At 40.1% G+C, this 15,155-nt stretch overlaps 1 protein-coding gene across 1 annotated transcript in view; it reads left to right on the top strand.

The window, feature by feature from the left end:
- DNAH8 (dynein axonemal heavy chain 8) overlaps nt 1–15,155 on the top strand; it is a 353,446-nt gene that overhangs the window by 97,690 nt on the left and 240,601 nt on the right. The window contains exons 21-25 of the mRNA XM_032253336.1: nt 2,054–2,159; nt 2,542–2,657; nt 4,521–4,627; nt 10,777–10,852; nt 12,166–12,355. Coding sequence (XP_032109227.1) covers nt 2,054–2,159; nt 2,542–2,657; nt 4,521–4,627; nt 10,777–10,852; nt 12,166–12,355 — 595 coding nt within the window. The remainder of the gene's footprint in view (nt 1–2,053; nt 2,160–2,541; nt 2,658–4,520; nt 4,628–10,776; nt 10,853–12,165; nt 12,356–15,155) is intronic.

The raw sequence follows: 15,155 nt of genomic DNA on the forward strand, positions 1-15,155 counted from the left end.
CAAAGGATTTTATTTTTCCTTCACTTATGAAGCTTAGTTTGGCTGGATAGGAGATTCTGGGTTGAAAGTTCTTTTCTTTAAGGATGTTGAATATTGGCCCCCACTCTCTTTGGGCTTGTAGGGTTTCTGCTGAGAGATCTGCTGTGAGTCTGATGGGCTTCCCTTTGTGGGTAACCCGACCTTTCTCTCTGGCTGCCCTTAGTATTTTCTCCTTCATTTGAACCCTGGTGAATCTGATGATTATGTGCCTTGGGGTTGCTCTTCTTGACGAATATCTTTGTGGTGTTCTCTGTATTTCCTGGACCTGAATATTTGCCTGCCTTGCTAGGTTGGGGAAGTTTTCCTGGATAATATCCTGAAGAGTATTTTCCAGCTTGGATTCATTCTCTTCTTCGCATTCAGGTACGCCTATCAAACGTAGATTAGGTCTTTTCACATAGTTCCACATTTCCTGGAGACTTTGTTCATTCCTTTTTACCCTTTTTTCTCTATTCTTGTCTTCCCGTTTTATTTCATTGAGTTGATCTTCGACCGCTGATATCCTTTCTTCTGCTTGGTCAATTCGGCTGTTGATACTTGTGAATGCTTCACTAATTTCTCGTGTTGCGTTTTTCAGCTCCATCAATTCATTTATATTCCTTTCTATTTTTTCCATTCTCATTAGCATTTCGTCAAATCTTTTTCAAGGTTCTTAGTTTCTTTGCATTTGGTTAGAACATGTTCTTTTAGTTCACAGAATTTTCTTACTACCCACCTCCTGAAGTCTGATTCTGTCATTTCATCACACTCGTTCTCCATCCAACCTTGTTCCCTTGCTGGTGAGGAGTTGTGATCCCTTTTAGGAGGAGAGGTGTTCTGGTTTTGGGTGGTTTCATCCTTTTTGCTATGGTTTCTTCCCATCTTTATGGATTTATCCACCTGTCGACTTTGTAGTTGCTGGCTTTCAGATTGGGTCTCAAATCTTTCAGATTGACGTTCTGTTTGTTGATGATGAGGTTATTTCTGTTTCTTGGTTTTCCTTCTGACAGTCTGGCCCCTCTGCTGTAGGTCTGCTGAGGTTCACTCCAGGCCCTGCTTGCCTGGGGTTCACCTGCAGCAGCTGCTGAACAGCAAGGGTTGTTACCAGTTTTCTTCTTCTGCTATCTTTGTCCCAGAAGGGTACCTGCCAAGTGTCAATCTGATCTCTCCTTTATGAAGTGGGTCTTTGGATATACAGGGGTCAGGGAGCTGCTGGAGGAGACAGTCTCTTCTTTATAAGAGCTCAAATGCTGAGCTGTGAGCTCCGTTGTTCATTCAGAGCTGCTGGGCAGGTACGTTTAGGTCTGCTGCAGCAGAACTCATAAACTGCTTTTTGTTCCCAGGTGCTCTGTCCCAGGGATTTAGGGCTTTATGAGTTTCCTGTTATGCTGCTGCCTTCTTTTTTTTTTTCCTTCAGAGCTGCCCTGCCCAGCAAGGAGGCAGCCTAGTCACTGTCTGCCTGTAGAGGCTTTGCTGAGCTGCTATGGGCTCCGCGCAGCTGCCGAGTGAACTTCCCTGCAGTCCTGTTTATATGGGTGTAGTTAGAACTGCCTAGACAATGGTGTCCCGCCTCTGTTAAGGTGGAGCCTCTCTGCAGTGGCAGGTTGCCTTGGCAATGGCGGCTGCCTCAGCAATGGTGGGTTGCCTTGGCAATGGTGGGCTGCTTCAGCATTGGCTGACTACCTCTGTAGTGGTGGGCTGCCTTGGTAATGGCGGACGCCACTCCCCCACAGAGCTGGACCGTCCAGGGTTCAGCTGCTTGCTGTGAAACTCTCAATCCAGAGAGTTTCTGATTGCTGTTCTTTTGTGGGGGTGGGACCACCCGAGCCTGATCGCCTGGCTCCCTGCCTCAGAGCCTTTTTTTTTTTTTTAAAGTTGGTGTTCCAGTCACCTGTTGAAGAGGCACCGCGGTGTGTGTTTTTTCCCGTGCAACAACTCACTGTGCTGGCTTAAACAGTGGCACTGAGATTCATGGCACTTTTTTTGCCCTGGAATCTATTGTCCTGGTTCCCTGCTCAGGCCCCTTTTTAAACAGATGAATGGGCGACTTCCTGTGGCTCCAATCGCCAGCCAAAAGGGTACCCAGACTGGTGTATTTTGTACGGAGAACCGCTGCTCCGGGTCGCCGACAAAGCAGCCGCGTGGGGAAAGCAGCGGCGCCAGCCGGCACAGCCGCACTGGCTGAAACAGCCGTGCTGGTGACCCATGGAGCTCCTCCGTCTGGGAATTGCCTAGTCTGTGGGCAATAAAAATGCGGCGTCCACTCCCCCTCCGCGCTTTCACTGGGAGCTGCAATCCTGAGCTGTTCCTAAACTGCCATCTTGGATCGATCCGAGGTGGATAATTTAAATTGAAATAAAGGATGACTCCTACAGGAACAAATGCAAAAAGCCATTGTTCATGATACAATTTTTAAAGTAAGAGCTTTTTAAAAAGGAGCTTCCTAAGAGGATTTGGCCATGGAGAATACACATAAGGCTAAAAAGTCAAATGTTATATTTTTGTTTTGTGTTTTGCCTGTAGAACAGCGGAAACATGTTGTTTTTGGGAGTGAAACAGAAGAAGGCGAAAGCAATGACTATGAAGCTAATATTGTGAATGAGGTTGATATTAATGATAAAGAAGATGAATTTAAAAAGGTATTTATTGTGGAACAACTTCTTGCAATTCACAGAATTATGACTTATAGGATTATAGATAACCCCATATAGCGCTTCTTCCAGGCAATTCTGCAACCAATCTGTATCTAATTTATAACAAAATCCAGAAAGTATATTTTTCAATTTTATACTGTAGGATCAGGCAATCCTTTAAGCTTTCCCAAATATCATCTTTTGACGTGATTCTGTCAGTTACAGTTTATGTAGTCAGCTCCCCTTATTGTGATTGACCATGTTTTCTCGTATAGTAAATGTGACTTCAGGGATTGGGGCAGCAATCATTTTGACTTAGAATGGAGAACTCTGTTCTCAGTTACTGTGTTTAATGGCTATCTGTACTGCAAGTCCAGGTTGTGGTTCACTTGGGGCCCAGGGATTTGCATTTTGAACTAGCACTACGGATGACCACTCTGGACTCTTCCCCCAGGAGAAGCCCTAGATAGGTAGATTTTCACATTGTGTTGAAATGTGCTGAGAATAAAGGTTCAGAAGGTGTCCTGGGGTTTCTTTTTCCTTGTTAGGCCTTACCCTTCTGGTCATGCATGAACTCTGAATGTCACTCCCACATTTACACTCATTCCTGCTTTCTCTTCCTTGAGTAGTTTTCTTTTAATCATTCATACCCACCTTCTTTTCATTCTTTCTCTATTTTACCCACTTTTACACATTCTGATACAGTTTTATAAATAAATGGCACACATTTATTCCAATTTCACCTTCTTGCTCTCAAGGATGATATTGCCAGATAATTGGGAAACACTTTTCTGCAGCATCTAGATTTCTGCAGAGTTTAGGCTTCTTCTCAATACCATGCACCAGGCAGCTGTTAGCAACCAGTGGGTGTCAGCTGGAGTACTCCCTTCTCAGAAGTCCTTGTCTTCTGGTTGCATTCCCTTTTGACACTGGCTGAAGTCCTTAGAGCATGACCGAGTACGTACAGAACTTCTCCAGTTGGGAGATCACTGGAGCTGCATTAGTTGTCACCTCCTAAATAGCCTCTGCCTCTCAAATTCATCTCCCACATTGGTGCCAGAATGGTCTTAACATAAAAATCTGATTATGTCACATCTTTGGCTTGATAATTCACCAGGCCTGACTGTATCTCATTGCCACATGGAAAAGCTTGATATTCTTCTTTGTTCATGCCTTATTGCTCTCTCTTATGATCCCAATCAACCTGCCTCACCAACCCAGTTTCAGAGGGGTTGGGTTCTAGAGCAGTGAGGAGCAGTAGGGTCAGAGCCTTGCCCTGATGTGTGACTCACTGTATAAGCAAGACATGGGCCCACATCTTTACCTACCAGGCTCAAAACCTGTCCTGTGCTTTGATCGGTAAACTTGGTTACTTCTTCCAAGGGAAGGAAGGGTGTGAAGAGAGGGTCAAACTGTGGTCCCAGAGGGTAGAATTTTTATCTCATGTATTTGGGTATTGTACATTTTAAAATACATTTATCCACTAAGCGGAGCTTCTTGAGAATGGAGACCAGTTATCTTCTTGTGCCCAGACCCTTAATCATTGAGAAATGTACCACATTTAAAGTGCTTCAGTTTTGTTAGGTGAAAATTGAGTGTTGAGCAAACCGGGATTACTCTGAACATACTGTTTGTGAATTTCGGCTTTTGAATAAGTCCCTCTGTTTTGTTAGGGTGCTTATGCAAACTCAGTTTTCATATATTCTTATTTGTCTAAAAATAACAGACAAATAAATTGGGATCGAAATTGTATAGTTTATTATTTTTTGCCTTTCACATGTCACTTCTAATATTATATCATTGTTTTGGGGATGCTCAAGGTTTTTTTTGGAGGAGAGATACCAAATTTAATCTGATTTCTTATTACAGGAATGTAAAGAGGTCTTTGCTTTTTTCTCTCATCAATTACTAGACAGTCTTCAAAAAGCTACACGGTTATCTCTGGACACAATGAAAAGAAGAATATTTGTTGCAAGGTAAGTTGAAAGTATGCTAATTATGTCTGGTGATCATACTTATCATACTAAAATGTGAATAGCATTTTTACACATTTATTTTTAAAAAACTATAAAATTTAAAATATAGCATTCATTAAAAAACTGTATGAAAATATTTGTGTAATACTGCAAGAACTGTGGTCAAATGAACACCCATGTTCCCAACACCCTGCCTGAGATTAAAAAAGGCTACTCGTCCCTTTAATGGGTCCTCTTCCTTCTAACTCAAAGGTAACCACTATCCTGAACCTGGTATTTATCATTGTCTTGGTTTTCCCTCACGGTTCACTACGTTTTTGTATCCCCAACCCATGTATCAGTTAAGTTTGCTTGTATTTGAACTGTGCTCAATATAATGTTTTTGAGATTAATCCATGGGGTATAGTTTTTTACACTTCTGTGTAGTTAGAGTATACACAGTCTGTTTATCCATTCTACTGGTGATGGTGATTTGGGTTGCTTCAGTTTGTGCTATCATGAATAAAGCTTCTGTGAGCATCTTGTTCCTGTCTCCTGCTGCACCTGCTAAGAGTGGGTTTGCAGGGTCCTAGGGTATCTGCATGCCTCATTTTATCAGCCAGTGCCTGGTGAGAGTGCCCACGGCCCCTAATCCCTTCAGACAGTATTATTAGATTAAAATATTGTTGCCAACATAGAGGGTGTGAAATGACATCTCATCGGGATTAGCTTGCATTTTCCTGGTTACTGATGAGATTAAACGTAGTTTCTTGTGTTTATGGGTCATTTGTTGTTTCTCTTCCTTAAAATTTGTGTTCCTTTTTTGGCCTGTTTTTCTATTGAATTGGATTAATTAATAAGTATTTTTAATATATACATTTATCCACCATTATTGATGAAATTATAACAAATGTCTTTTATCAGTTTTGCCTTATCTTTTCATTTTCTTTATTTTCATTTTCCATTGCTGAGTTTTAAAAATATTCAAGTTTATCAATCTTAGTGATTTGTGGTCTTTTTAAAGAAACCAACTTTTCCCTACTTCATAATGTCTTCCAAAAGTTTTGTGGCTTTGACCTTTATATTTAGGGATTGAATTTACATGGTATTGATTTTTATGCTTAGTGTGAGGCAGCAAATTAATATATTTTTTTCATATGGTTAATTAGTTGACTAAGCAAAAGCTGTTGAAAAATCAACTTAGTTGTGAGGTCGGGTGGGGGAGTTATTTAAGCTTCATTGAATCTATAGATCAATTTGGACTGAATTAGCATCCTTACAAATATTGAATCTTCTATTCAGAATTATGTATTATCTCCGCATTGGTATAAGTCTTCTTTAATATCTATCTGTAATGTTTTATAATTCTCTGTGTAAAGGTTCTGCACTTTTTTTTTTTAAGATTTATTCCTTGGCTATTCATTGCTGATTTTGTCCTGGTCAACTCTCCCAGTGTGATTGTGAATTTATCAAAGTTTCCTTGTTTTGGTTAGTTCGTTTTATGTATTTTATGGCTGTGTTGTTAGGTACATACAAGATCATAGTAGTTAAATCTGCTTAAGAGGGCTATTCCTTTTATTTTTATTTGATGAATCCCTTTATCTACATTAATCCTGATTCCTCACAATTCTCTTTAGTTTGTTGTTAATTTACTTTCCCAACTTTTTTGTATAATTGTTTCAGTCTCTTTACTTAAACCTTTCTCTATATTTTTTAGTTTTACCTTTTAAAAACATTGTATATATGATAATTTTCCTTCAATCTCATTATCTCTGTCTTAGTGAGTTTAATCTGTTTGCATTTATTGTGATTTTCGATATAGTTGCACTTAATTTATGACATTTTAGTTTGTTTTCTCAGTATCCTTTGTCTGTGTATCTATCTCAGTATCTATTCATTTTATTATGACTGTTGTCTTTGGGGTAGATAATTTTCATCATTTATTCTCTTTTCTGTACTTTAGTTCTTTATGTGATTACACATAACTTTAGAATGCACATGTTTTGCTCCAACTAAAAAAAGTACTGGCCAGACGCAGTGGCTCACACCTGTAATCCCAGCACTTTGGGAGGCCAAGGCAGGTGAATCACTGAGGTCAGGAGTTTGAGACCAGCCTGGCCAACATAGTGAAACATCAAAAATTAGCCAGATGTGGGGGTGCACATTTGTAGTCCCAGCTACTAGGGAGGCTGAGGCAGGAGAATTGCTTGAACCTGGGAGGCAAAGGTTGCAGTGAGCCGAGATTGCACCACTACACTCTAGCCTGGGAAACAGAGTGAGACTTTGTCTCAAAAAAACAAAAAACAAAAAAACAAAAAAAAGGTACTGTCCTTAGTTTTGCAGTTTCTAGTCTTATTTTTGACTACAAGGGCCTTGGCAGGCTTTACTCACTGAACCATACGTACCTTATTGCTGTTTGATGTTTTAGTTTTACCTTTGTGTGAACACTCAAAAATAATATATTAAAATAATTTATTTACTGGCATATTTTATTAAAATCTCTGTTGGGGGGAAATAGGGGAGCGACAGCGGGGGGAGGGGAGTTGGGGAGAGATAGCATGGGGAGAAGTGCTAGATGTGGGTGATGGGGAGGAAGGCAGCAGATCACACTGCCACGTGTGTGCCTATGCAACAATCTTGCATGTTCTTCACATGTACCCCAAAACCTAAAATAAAATAAAATTTAAAAAAAAAATCTTCAGGTTCTCATGTACTTTTTTTGTATTCCATTGGTTCTTTAGTGAGGATCTGTGAGAAGAATATGCTCTTATCCTTTTTTGTAAGTCTGAAAATGTTTTGCCCTCATACTTTCTAACATTTTGACTGGATATAAAATTTTTCTTTGTCTTTTAGCATTTGGTAAGTATTCATTTTTTTCTGAGTTATGTTGCTGCTGATGAGAAGTCTGCATGAGTCTAACTGAATATTCTCTTTCAATCCTTAATGTTTCTGCAGTTTTCTGACCCCATGTGGATTTGTCTTTATTTAATCTAGCTTTGTTCTCAGAGTATACTTTCTATTTGCGGGTTGATAGCTTTCCTTAATGCTGGAAAAAACCTCAGCAATTTCCCCTTTAGTTATTGCTACTAGGATATTCTTTCATTGTCTTCTTCTGGAACTCGTATTAATGGAAAGTTGAACAGAGTGACCAAATAATTTATTGCTCCAACTGTGACACTTCTGTGACTGAAGGGGCATTGTTCAGATGAGGTGCCAGGACATGGCGAATCTAGAACTGTCCTGGGCACACTGGACATGTGGTCATTTCATACGTTGGGGCTTCTCAGTCTCTTCTCCTTGTCATCTAATGATTCTGTCACCTATGTTATCTTCTTGCCTTTCTGAAATACATTATGGGCAAGTATCTCTGTATCTATTCTAAAGATTTTATCATCTGCGACATTTTAAATATTTCAAGAAAAAACACTTTTTCCTTTTCCTTCACATATGGTATTATTCCTGCCTTTTTAGTTTAGCAATTTATTTTTTTATTTTTTTGGAAGATCATCTTCATACATCTCTTTGAACATTTTCAGTATCCTTACTTTAGAGCTTGTTATCTGGACATTAATTTTTATCTGGAGTGAGTTTCTGTTTCAGTTTTGGATTTCGTTAGCTCTCTTTCTTACCCTTAGACGTATACACACATACTTGGATTTAATGTGCAGGCTCTCTTTGAGTGAGAGCTTTGTTTTTGTGTTTCTTTTTCCTTCTCTCCCTCCCTATCTAGGAGTTTTACTTTTGCCTCCAAATAACACTTGGAATCCTGAGTACAGAACCAGGTCTTATTTCTTCACAGTTACTGGCCCCTGGAGACATACTGGGGGTATGGCAGGTTTGGCCAGGGAGCACATGTGTGGCCTGACTTAGGTGCTTATCAGGGAAGCTGTGGATGTGCTTCTTTTGCCCCACCTCCACATCTTCTGGAAAAGCCACAGCTGCAGGTAGTAGGTTGACAGCCCTTGCCTTGCAGCATCATCTGCAAGACAGGTGGGAGAGCATCATCTTAGTTTTTGGCTTCAAGTAGTGAGGCTGGCTGAGCCCCCATCCTGCATGGAGTCTTATTCCTCCTCTGCATTCCATCAGAGCCAACCTCCCCAAGGTCGCTGCCTCTTTCTAGCCCAGAACCCTGGCCAGGCTGTCCTTGTGTCTTTCTACATTTCTAACTCCATGGAGATGCTTACCTTGTATTTGAGCATTCTCACATCCCTATCTCCCATCTGTGATTGTGATGTGTTTGACAAAAAGAAGCTTTTTTGAAGTATGAACTCACTATGCCATGTTGATTTACAAGTTCTGTTGAAATTCAGCATTTTCTGAGGAGCCATACATGAGGATAATACTCAAAATCCTTACTTGTCTAAAATGTCTTTCTCTTATCCCCATACACGAATGCTAGTTTTGTCTTCTGGGATCATAATCCCTTTCCCTCATACTCTACAGAGGCTGCTCCATTGGCTTCTTTGGTTTCCATTTTTAGAGGAAAGTTCTCTGCTAATCAGATTTTCCTTTCCAACCAACAACCTGTATTTGTTTTGATGCTTACAGGATTTCTTTTTTATTCTTGAAATTCACAAATTGTATATTCAGATGTAGCTGATTTTCTTCCCCCATTAATCCTGTCAGGCACACAGAGAATCTTTTCAAGATAAAAAAAATAAGCCTATTCTTAAGGTGAAAGGAGTGCTTTGCTTTAATTTCCCATATCTACACAGTATTCACATTCTGTATCTAGGTAGTAAGCATCTCTGAGCGGAGTGACCCTCTGGAAATTACCTAGCCTCTCCCTACCTTGGTTTTCTTATCTACAATGTAGAAATAACAGTAATCATAGGATCTGCCTTACAGAATTGTGTGAACATAAACTGGTAATTATGGAAACTGCCTGGCATACATTAAGCATTCAATAAATTTTACTTATTCTTACCTTCTCTTTGTATTTTGCATCTGAAATTTTGGAGAATACCTTAAGGTGATTCTCTAATTTGCTGTGTAAAGTACCAAAAGATCTAATGTGCTGTTCATCGCCTCTATTACTCATCTATTCCTTTATACTTTATGAAAACTCTTATTCTCAAATTACACACTTTGAATCAATGCCTACACCAATTTTATTGTGACATCTTGAATTTCACTGGGAAACTATGAATTGAGGGGTTCTGTCTGCTTGCTTGCTTTTGTTCAGAGTCCTTTTCAATAATATGCTTATCTGGGAACCACTGGCCCTGAGTGCTAAATGTTGGGTCTTCACTTTTGACCTGTGTTCTCTATGTTTCTTGTGATCCCCTCCTGCGCCCATCCGCTTGTATTTAGAAATGGAGATGGAGGTTTTCAGTAATGACAGTATTTCTTGCACTCCTAGAGAAAAAGAGAATGGAGAGTTTGCATTTATTGTTAATTTTCTCTGGGATAGGGGTAGAGGTTAAGACAGAGGGAGCTATGCTAGCCAGACTAATTTGCAGCTCTGCGTGTGTCCTTCATAACTGGACTCGGGCGTCTGTGCTGCTGTCTGTGCATGAGTGATATTGTTTAACAAAGCAGTTTTTGGAAGGCATGGACCAGAAACTTCCTGTTTAATCTTGTAAAAATATAGATAAAAAAGCATATAAAGGTATATGCTTTTTGTTGGTAATCTTGTCCTATATCTGTTGGAGGGCTGCAAACAAAGGATGCCTTTAGTAAACATCGTTAAATGTTATTACTGAGAAAGCACAACATTAAAATAGCAGACAATGTATATGAGATTAGTATTTTACTTCTATTAGGTCACTGGATTTTCTTAGTTCTCTGCAATTTAGGGTTCTATTAGAAGTAATATTCTCATCCTGGTCAACACGGTGAAATCCCGCCTCTACTAAAAATACAAAAAATTAGCTGGGCATGGTGGCGCATGCCTGTAATCCCAGCTACTTAGGAGGCTGAGGCAGGAGAATTGCCTGAACCCAGGAGGCGGAGGTTGCGGTGAGCCGAGATAGCGCCATTGCACTCCAGCCTGGGTAACAAGAGAGAAACTCTGTCTCAAAAAAAAAAAAAAAAGAAGTAATATTCTCTTTGTGTAATTTAGCCCTTTAAAAATGGCCTTTATTGTTAAGACTGAATTTTGTAGCATGATAAACTATTAATGAAATTTTAGGTTAAGGTTCATCAGCTGAATGTCCATCTCATTGCAGCCATTATGGACGAAAGCGGTCAGAAGATACTATTTCCTTTATAAAAAGTGAAGTACATCTTGCAATTCCTAATGTGGTAGGTATTATTAAATACACTGATATTTTGGCAAGGTACTTAAGAAGTATGGTATTAGAACTGAGCTTTCATTTAGAGTAATGTTTTGGTCCTATGTATATTTTTACTTTTCCTCACTGTTTAACAAAATGGAAATGTCATTAGTATCTGTTATTAAAGCTACTTCTGGGCCGGCGTGGTGGCTCATGCCTGTAATCCCAGCACTTTGGGAGGCTCAGGCAGGCATATCACCTGCCTGGCCAACATGGTAAAACGCTGTCTCTATTAAAAATACAAAAATCAGCTGGGTTTGGTAGTGGGCACTGTAATCCCAGCTACTCAGGAGGCTGAGGCAGGAGAACTGACTGAACCTCGGAGTTGTAGGTTGCAGTGAGCCGAGATCATGCCACCACACTCCAGCCTGGGTGACAGAGTGAGACTCTGTATCAGAAAAAAAAAAAAAAAAAAGTTACTTTGTATTAGCTCATGGTGTATTCAAGGGCTAGTATAAGAGTTGAGTTAGGCATCTGTTCTGCCATCAATTAGCAAGTACCCTACAAATTGCTTTTTCTTACTTCAGATATTAAATTATCTAAATAAAATCATCACAGGTGTCCTGATCCCTACCCCAAACACATGACTGAGGCAAACCACTAAGGATGGCAGAAGATAAAGACAGAAAGAGCCTGTTCTCTGAGCATCTGAATCACCCGTGTCTTCCCATGGCACTTATCTCTACAACTACCCCAGCTGCTGATGGGCATCTGGAACTCCAAGCCATATGGGATGGCTGAGCTGCATTCTGTGATAGGTCAAAGAATAAGGCCAGGCAGAAATGGCTTGTGACTCACCTAAAACCACCTTTACGTGGTCTGACCTACAGAAGGATAGCTTTTTAGCTTATTTGGCACATTTCCAAGAACTGAGGTCAGAATCTTGGTGACGTAGTTTCTTCAGTTACTTTGTTTCCCCGATCTCTAACAGTAGTCTGTAATTCCCCACTGCATTCTGCCACCCTCATTGGGAAAAGGATGACAAGTACTAGTTTGACCTTTTTAACAAAATCAAAATGTCATTTGTATTTGTTATTAAAAGTTACTTCTGCATTAGCTCGTGGTGTAATGAGGCCTGTAGGAATTGACAGAACAGGAAAACTTCAGGGTAGAGAAAATCTGCACCCCCACGCCAATCCTCCTCTATCATTCTTCCCCTCAAATCAGCCTTCTGCTGGGCCAGCCGAGGCTTGGCCCACTCAGTGGGGAATGGAGGTGATGAAAATCGAGGGATGGACTGTATGACCTGGCAGTATTAACATTTGTTTCTTCTTTCCACAGGTAATGATTCCTAGTTTGGATGACATTCAACAAGCCATCAACCGTATGATCCAGTTAACCCTGGAGGTCAGCAGAGGAGTGGCTCACTGGGGGCAACAGCAAATCCGTCCCATCAAGCCTGTCATTCCCAGCCCCACCACTACTGACCTGACCCATCAAAGCACAGGGAAACCGTTGAAGAAGGAAGAAAGTAAGAATGTAAAATTAGTAAATGATCTTAATGATCCTTCTTGGATTTGATAGCATGTAGATTTTTAAATTTTAAAATTTTTTTATTACTTTAAGTTCTATGATACATGAGCAGAACGTGCAGGTTTGTTACATAGGTATACACGTGCCATGGTGGTTTGCAGCACCCATCAACCCGTCATCTACATTAGGTATTTCTCCTAATGCTCTCCCTCCCTTTGCCCCCCACCCCCGACAGATTCCCGTGTGTGATGTTTCCCTCCCTGTGTCCATGTGTTCTGTCCATGTGTTCTCATTGCTCAACCCCCACTTATAAGTGAGAACATGTGGAGTTTGGTTTTCTGTCTTTGTGTTAGTTTGCTGAGAATGATGGTTTCCAGCTTCATCCATGTACCTGCAAAGGACATGAACTCATCCTTCTAAAATTATTTTATATGTTTGATACATTTTGCATTAAAAACTAGTGTATTATGTTTCATCTTATATATAACATGCAGGTGTATTTTCCTAGTTTGGGGTGGTGGGTGAAAAGGATTTTTAAGTCACTTTTCTACTATGATGATCTTAAGTTAAAAATTAAAATAAGCCTTAGCACTAATTTTACTTTCAGCATTATATTAGGCTGGATAAACTTAGTTTGTTACAACATGGTTCTTAGAAAAACTAAGTCATGTGTTCTTTGCATATAAGGCAAACATAAATTAGTCCCTTAAGTAATTGTGAATATGATATGAAAGTGATCCAAAATTTCATGGACCTTTTTTTGATACTTCCTGTATAGAAAGAAACTGGTTTCTTACTTTATTTTAGTTTAGTTCCAGGGTACATGTGCAGGATGTGCAGGCTTGTTACATAGGTAAACATGTGCCATCAACCCATCACCTAGGTGTTAAACCAGCATGCATTAGCTATTTTTTCTGATGCTCTCCCTCCCCTTATCTGCCTCCCCCACCAACAGGCTCCAGTGTGTGATGTTCCCCTCTCTATGTCTATGAGTTCACATTGTTCAGCTCCCACTTACAAGTGAGAACATGCGGTGTTTGGTTTTCTGTTCCCGCATTAGTTTGCTGAGGATAATGGCTTCCAGCTCCATCCATGTCCTTGCAAAGGACGTGATCTCATTCTTTTTTTATGGCTGCATAGTATTTCATGGTATATATGTACCACGTTTTCTCTATCCAGTTTATCATTGATGGGCATTTGGGTTGATTCCCAGTCTTTGCTATTGTGAATAGTGCTGCAGTGAACATAGGCACGCATGTATCCTTATAACAGAATGGTTTATATTCTTTTGGGTATATATCCAGTAATGAGATTGCTGGGTCAAATGGTATTTCTGATTCCAGGTCTGAGGAATCACCACACTGTCTTCCACAATGGTTGAACTAATTTACATTCCCACCAACAGTGTAAAAGCATTCCTATTTCTCTGTAGCCTTGCCAGCATCTGTTGTTAATTGCCATTCTGACTGGCATGAGATGGTATCTTATTGTGGTTTTGATTTGCATTTCTTTAATGATCACTGACGTTAAGGTTTTTTCACATGTTGGTTGGCTGCATAAATGTCTTCTTTTGCGAAGTGTCTAGTCATGTCCTTTGTCCATTTTCTAATGGGGTTGAGAAACTGGTCTCAAAACTATGTTGCTTCCACTGTGAAGCAGGGAAAGGCAAATTGAAAACAAGATACCAGGTAAGGCCCAGCGTGGTGGTTCACACCTGTAATCCCAACACTTTGGGAGGCCGAGGGGTGGATCACCTGAGGTCGGGTGTTTGAGACCAGCCTGGCCAACATAGTGAAACCCTGTCTCTCCTAAAAATACAAAAAAATTAGCAGAGCATGGTAGTGGGCACCTGTAATCCTAGCTAATGCGGAGGCAGGGAGGTTGCAGTGAGCTGAGACGGCACCACGGCACTCCTCCCTGGGTGACAGAGGGAGACTCTGTCTCAAAAAAACAAAAAAACAGAAAAACCCCCCAAACTCCAAGATACCAGGTAAGTTACATGACCAGGTGGCTTAGACCCCTATGGTACCTTTCTATGTTGCACTAACATTGCCTTCTCAGCTTACATCTATTATCTCATGGGGTGTTTCCTATAATCGGCTAATAAAGGATGAAAAATCTCAGGACTGGTCTATCCGATGGCTTAATATGCTGGTATCACCTGAAAATGGACTTCTATTGCACTAGAGCTCACTTAGGAGTGGCACTAAGGGACATTCCCCCCAGTGGGCAGAGCTTCAAGCCGTATAACCTTTTTAAGGAAGGAGATGTGGTCAGAAACAAAGATACATACTCTTGGGACCTAGTTCAGGACCTAGAAAGAGCAACTTTGGAAAATCAGAGACAAGAAGATCTAGGAAAAAAGCACATGGATGCATCGATGAATTTACATAAAATACCTGGCAAGAAAAATATTAGTTCCATCAGGGGTTCATCATAATCCCGAAAGGCACAATCCAGTGCCATAATCTCAAATGCTGAAATCCCAAAAGATCAAAATCCCAAAAATATAATTCTGGAAAAAATGATAAACAATTCTTTTAAATATGTTTATTTACATTTAATTTTGAGATTTGATTTTCAGAAGTTTAGACATGAATTTTATACTTTTGGGATTTAGATTTTAGGGATTTTGAGCTTTTGGGATTTCAACATTTGAGATTATGATGTTTGGGATTGTGTTTTCTGAGATTATGATTCAAACACAGGTCTTTCTTCTGAGAGGTTAAATAATTTTTCCAAAGTCACAGACCTAATGAGAGGGCTGGGAATGAATTCATATACCAAGATTAGTATCC

Source organism: Sapajus apella, unplaced genomic scaffold, assembly GCF_009761245.1.
Source record: "Sapajus apella isolate SASKATOON/1434 unplaced genomic scaffold, GSC_monkey_1.0 scaffold83, whole genome shotgun sequence".
Lineage (NCBI taxonomy): Eukaryota > Metazoa > Chordata > Mammalia > Primates > Cebidae > Sapajus > Sapajus apella.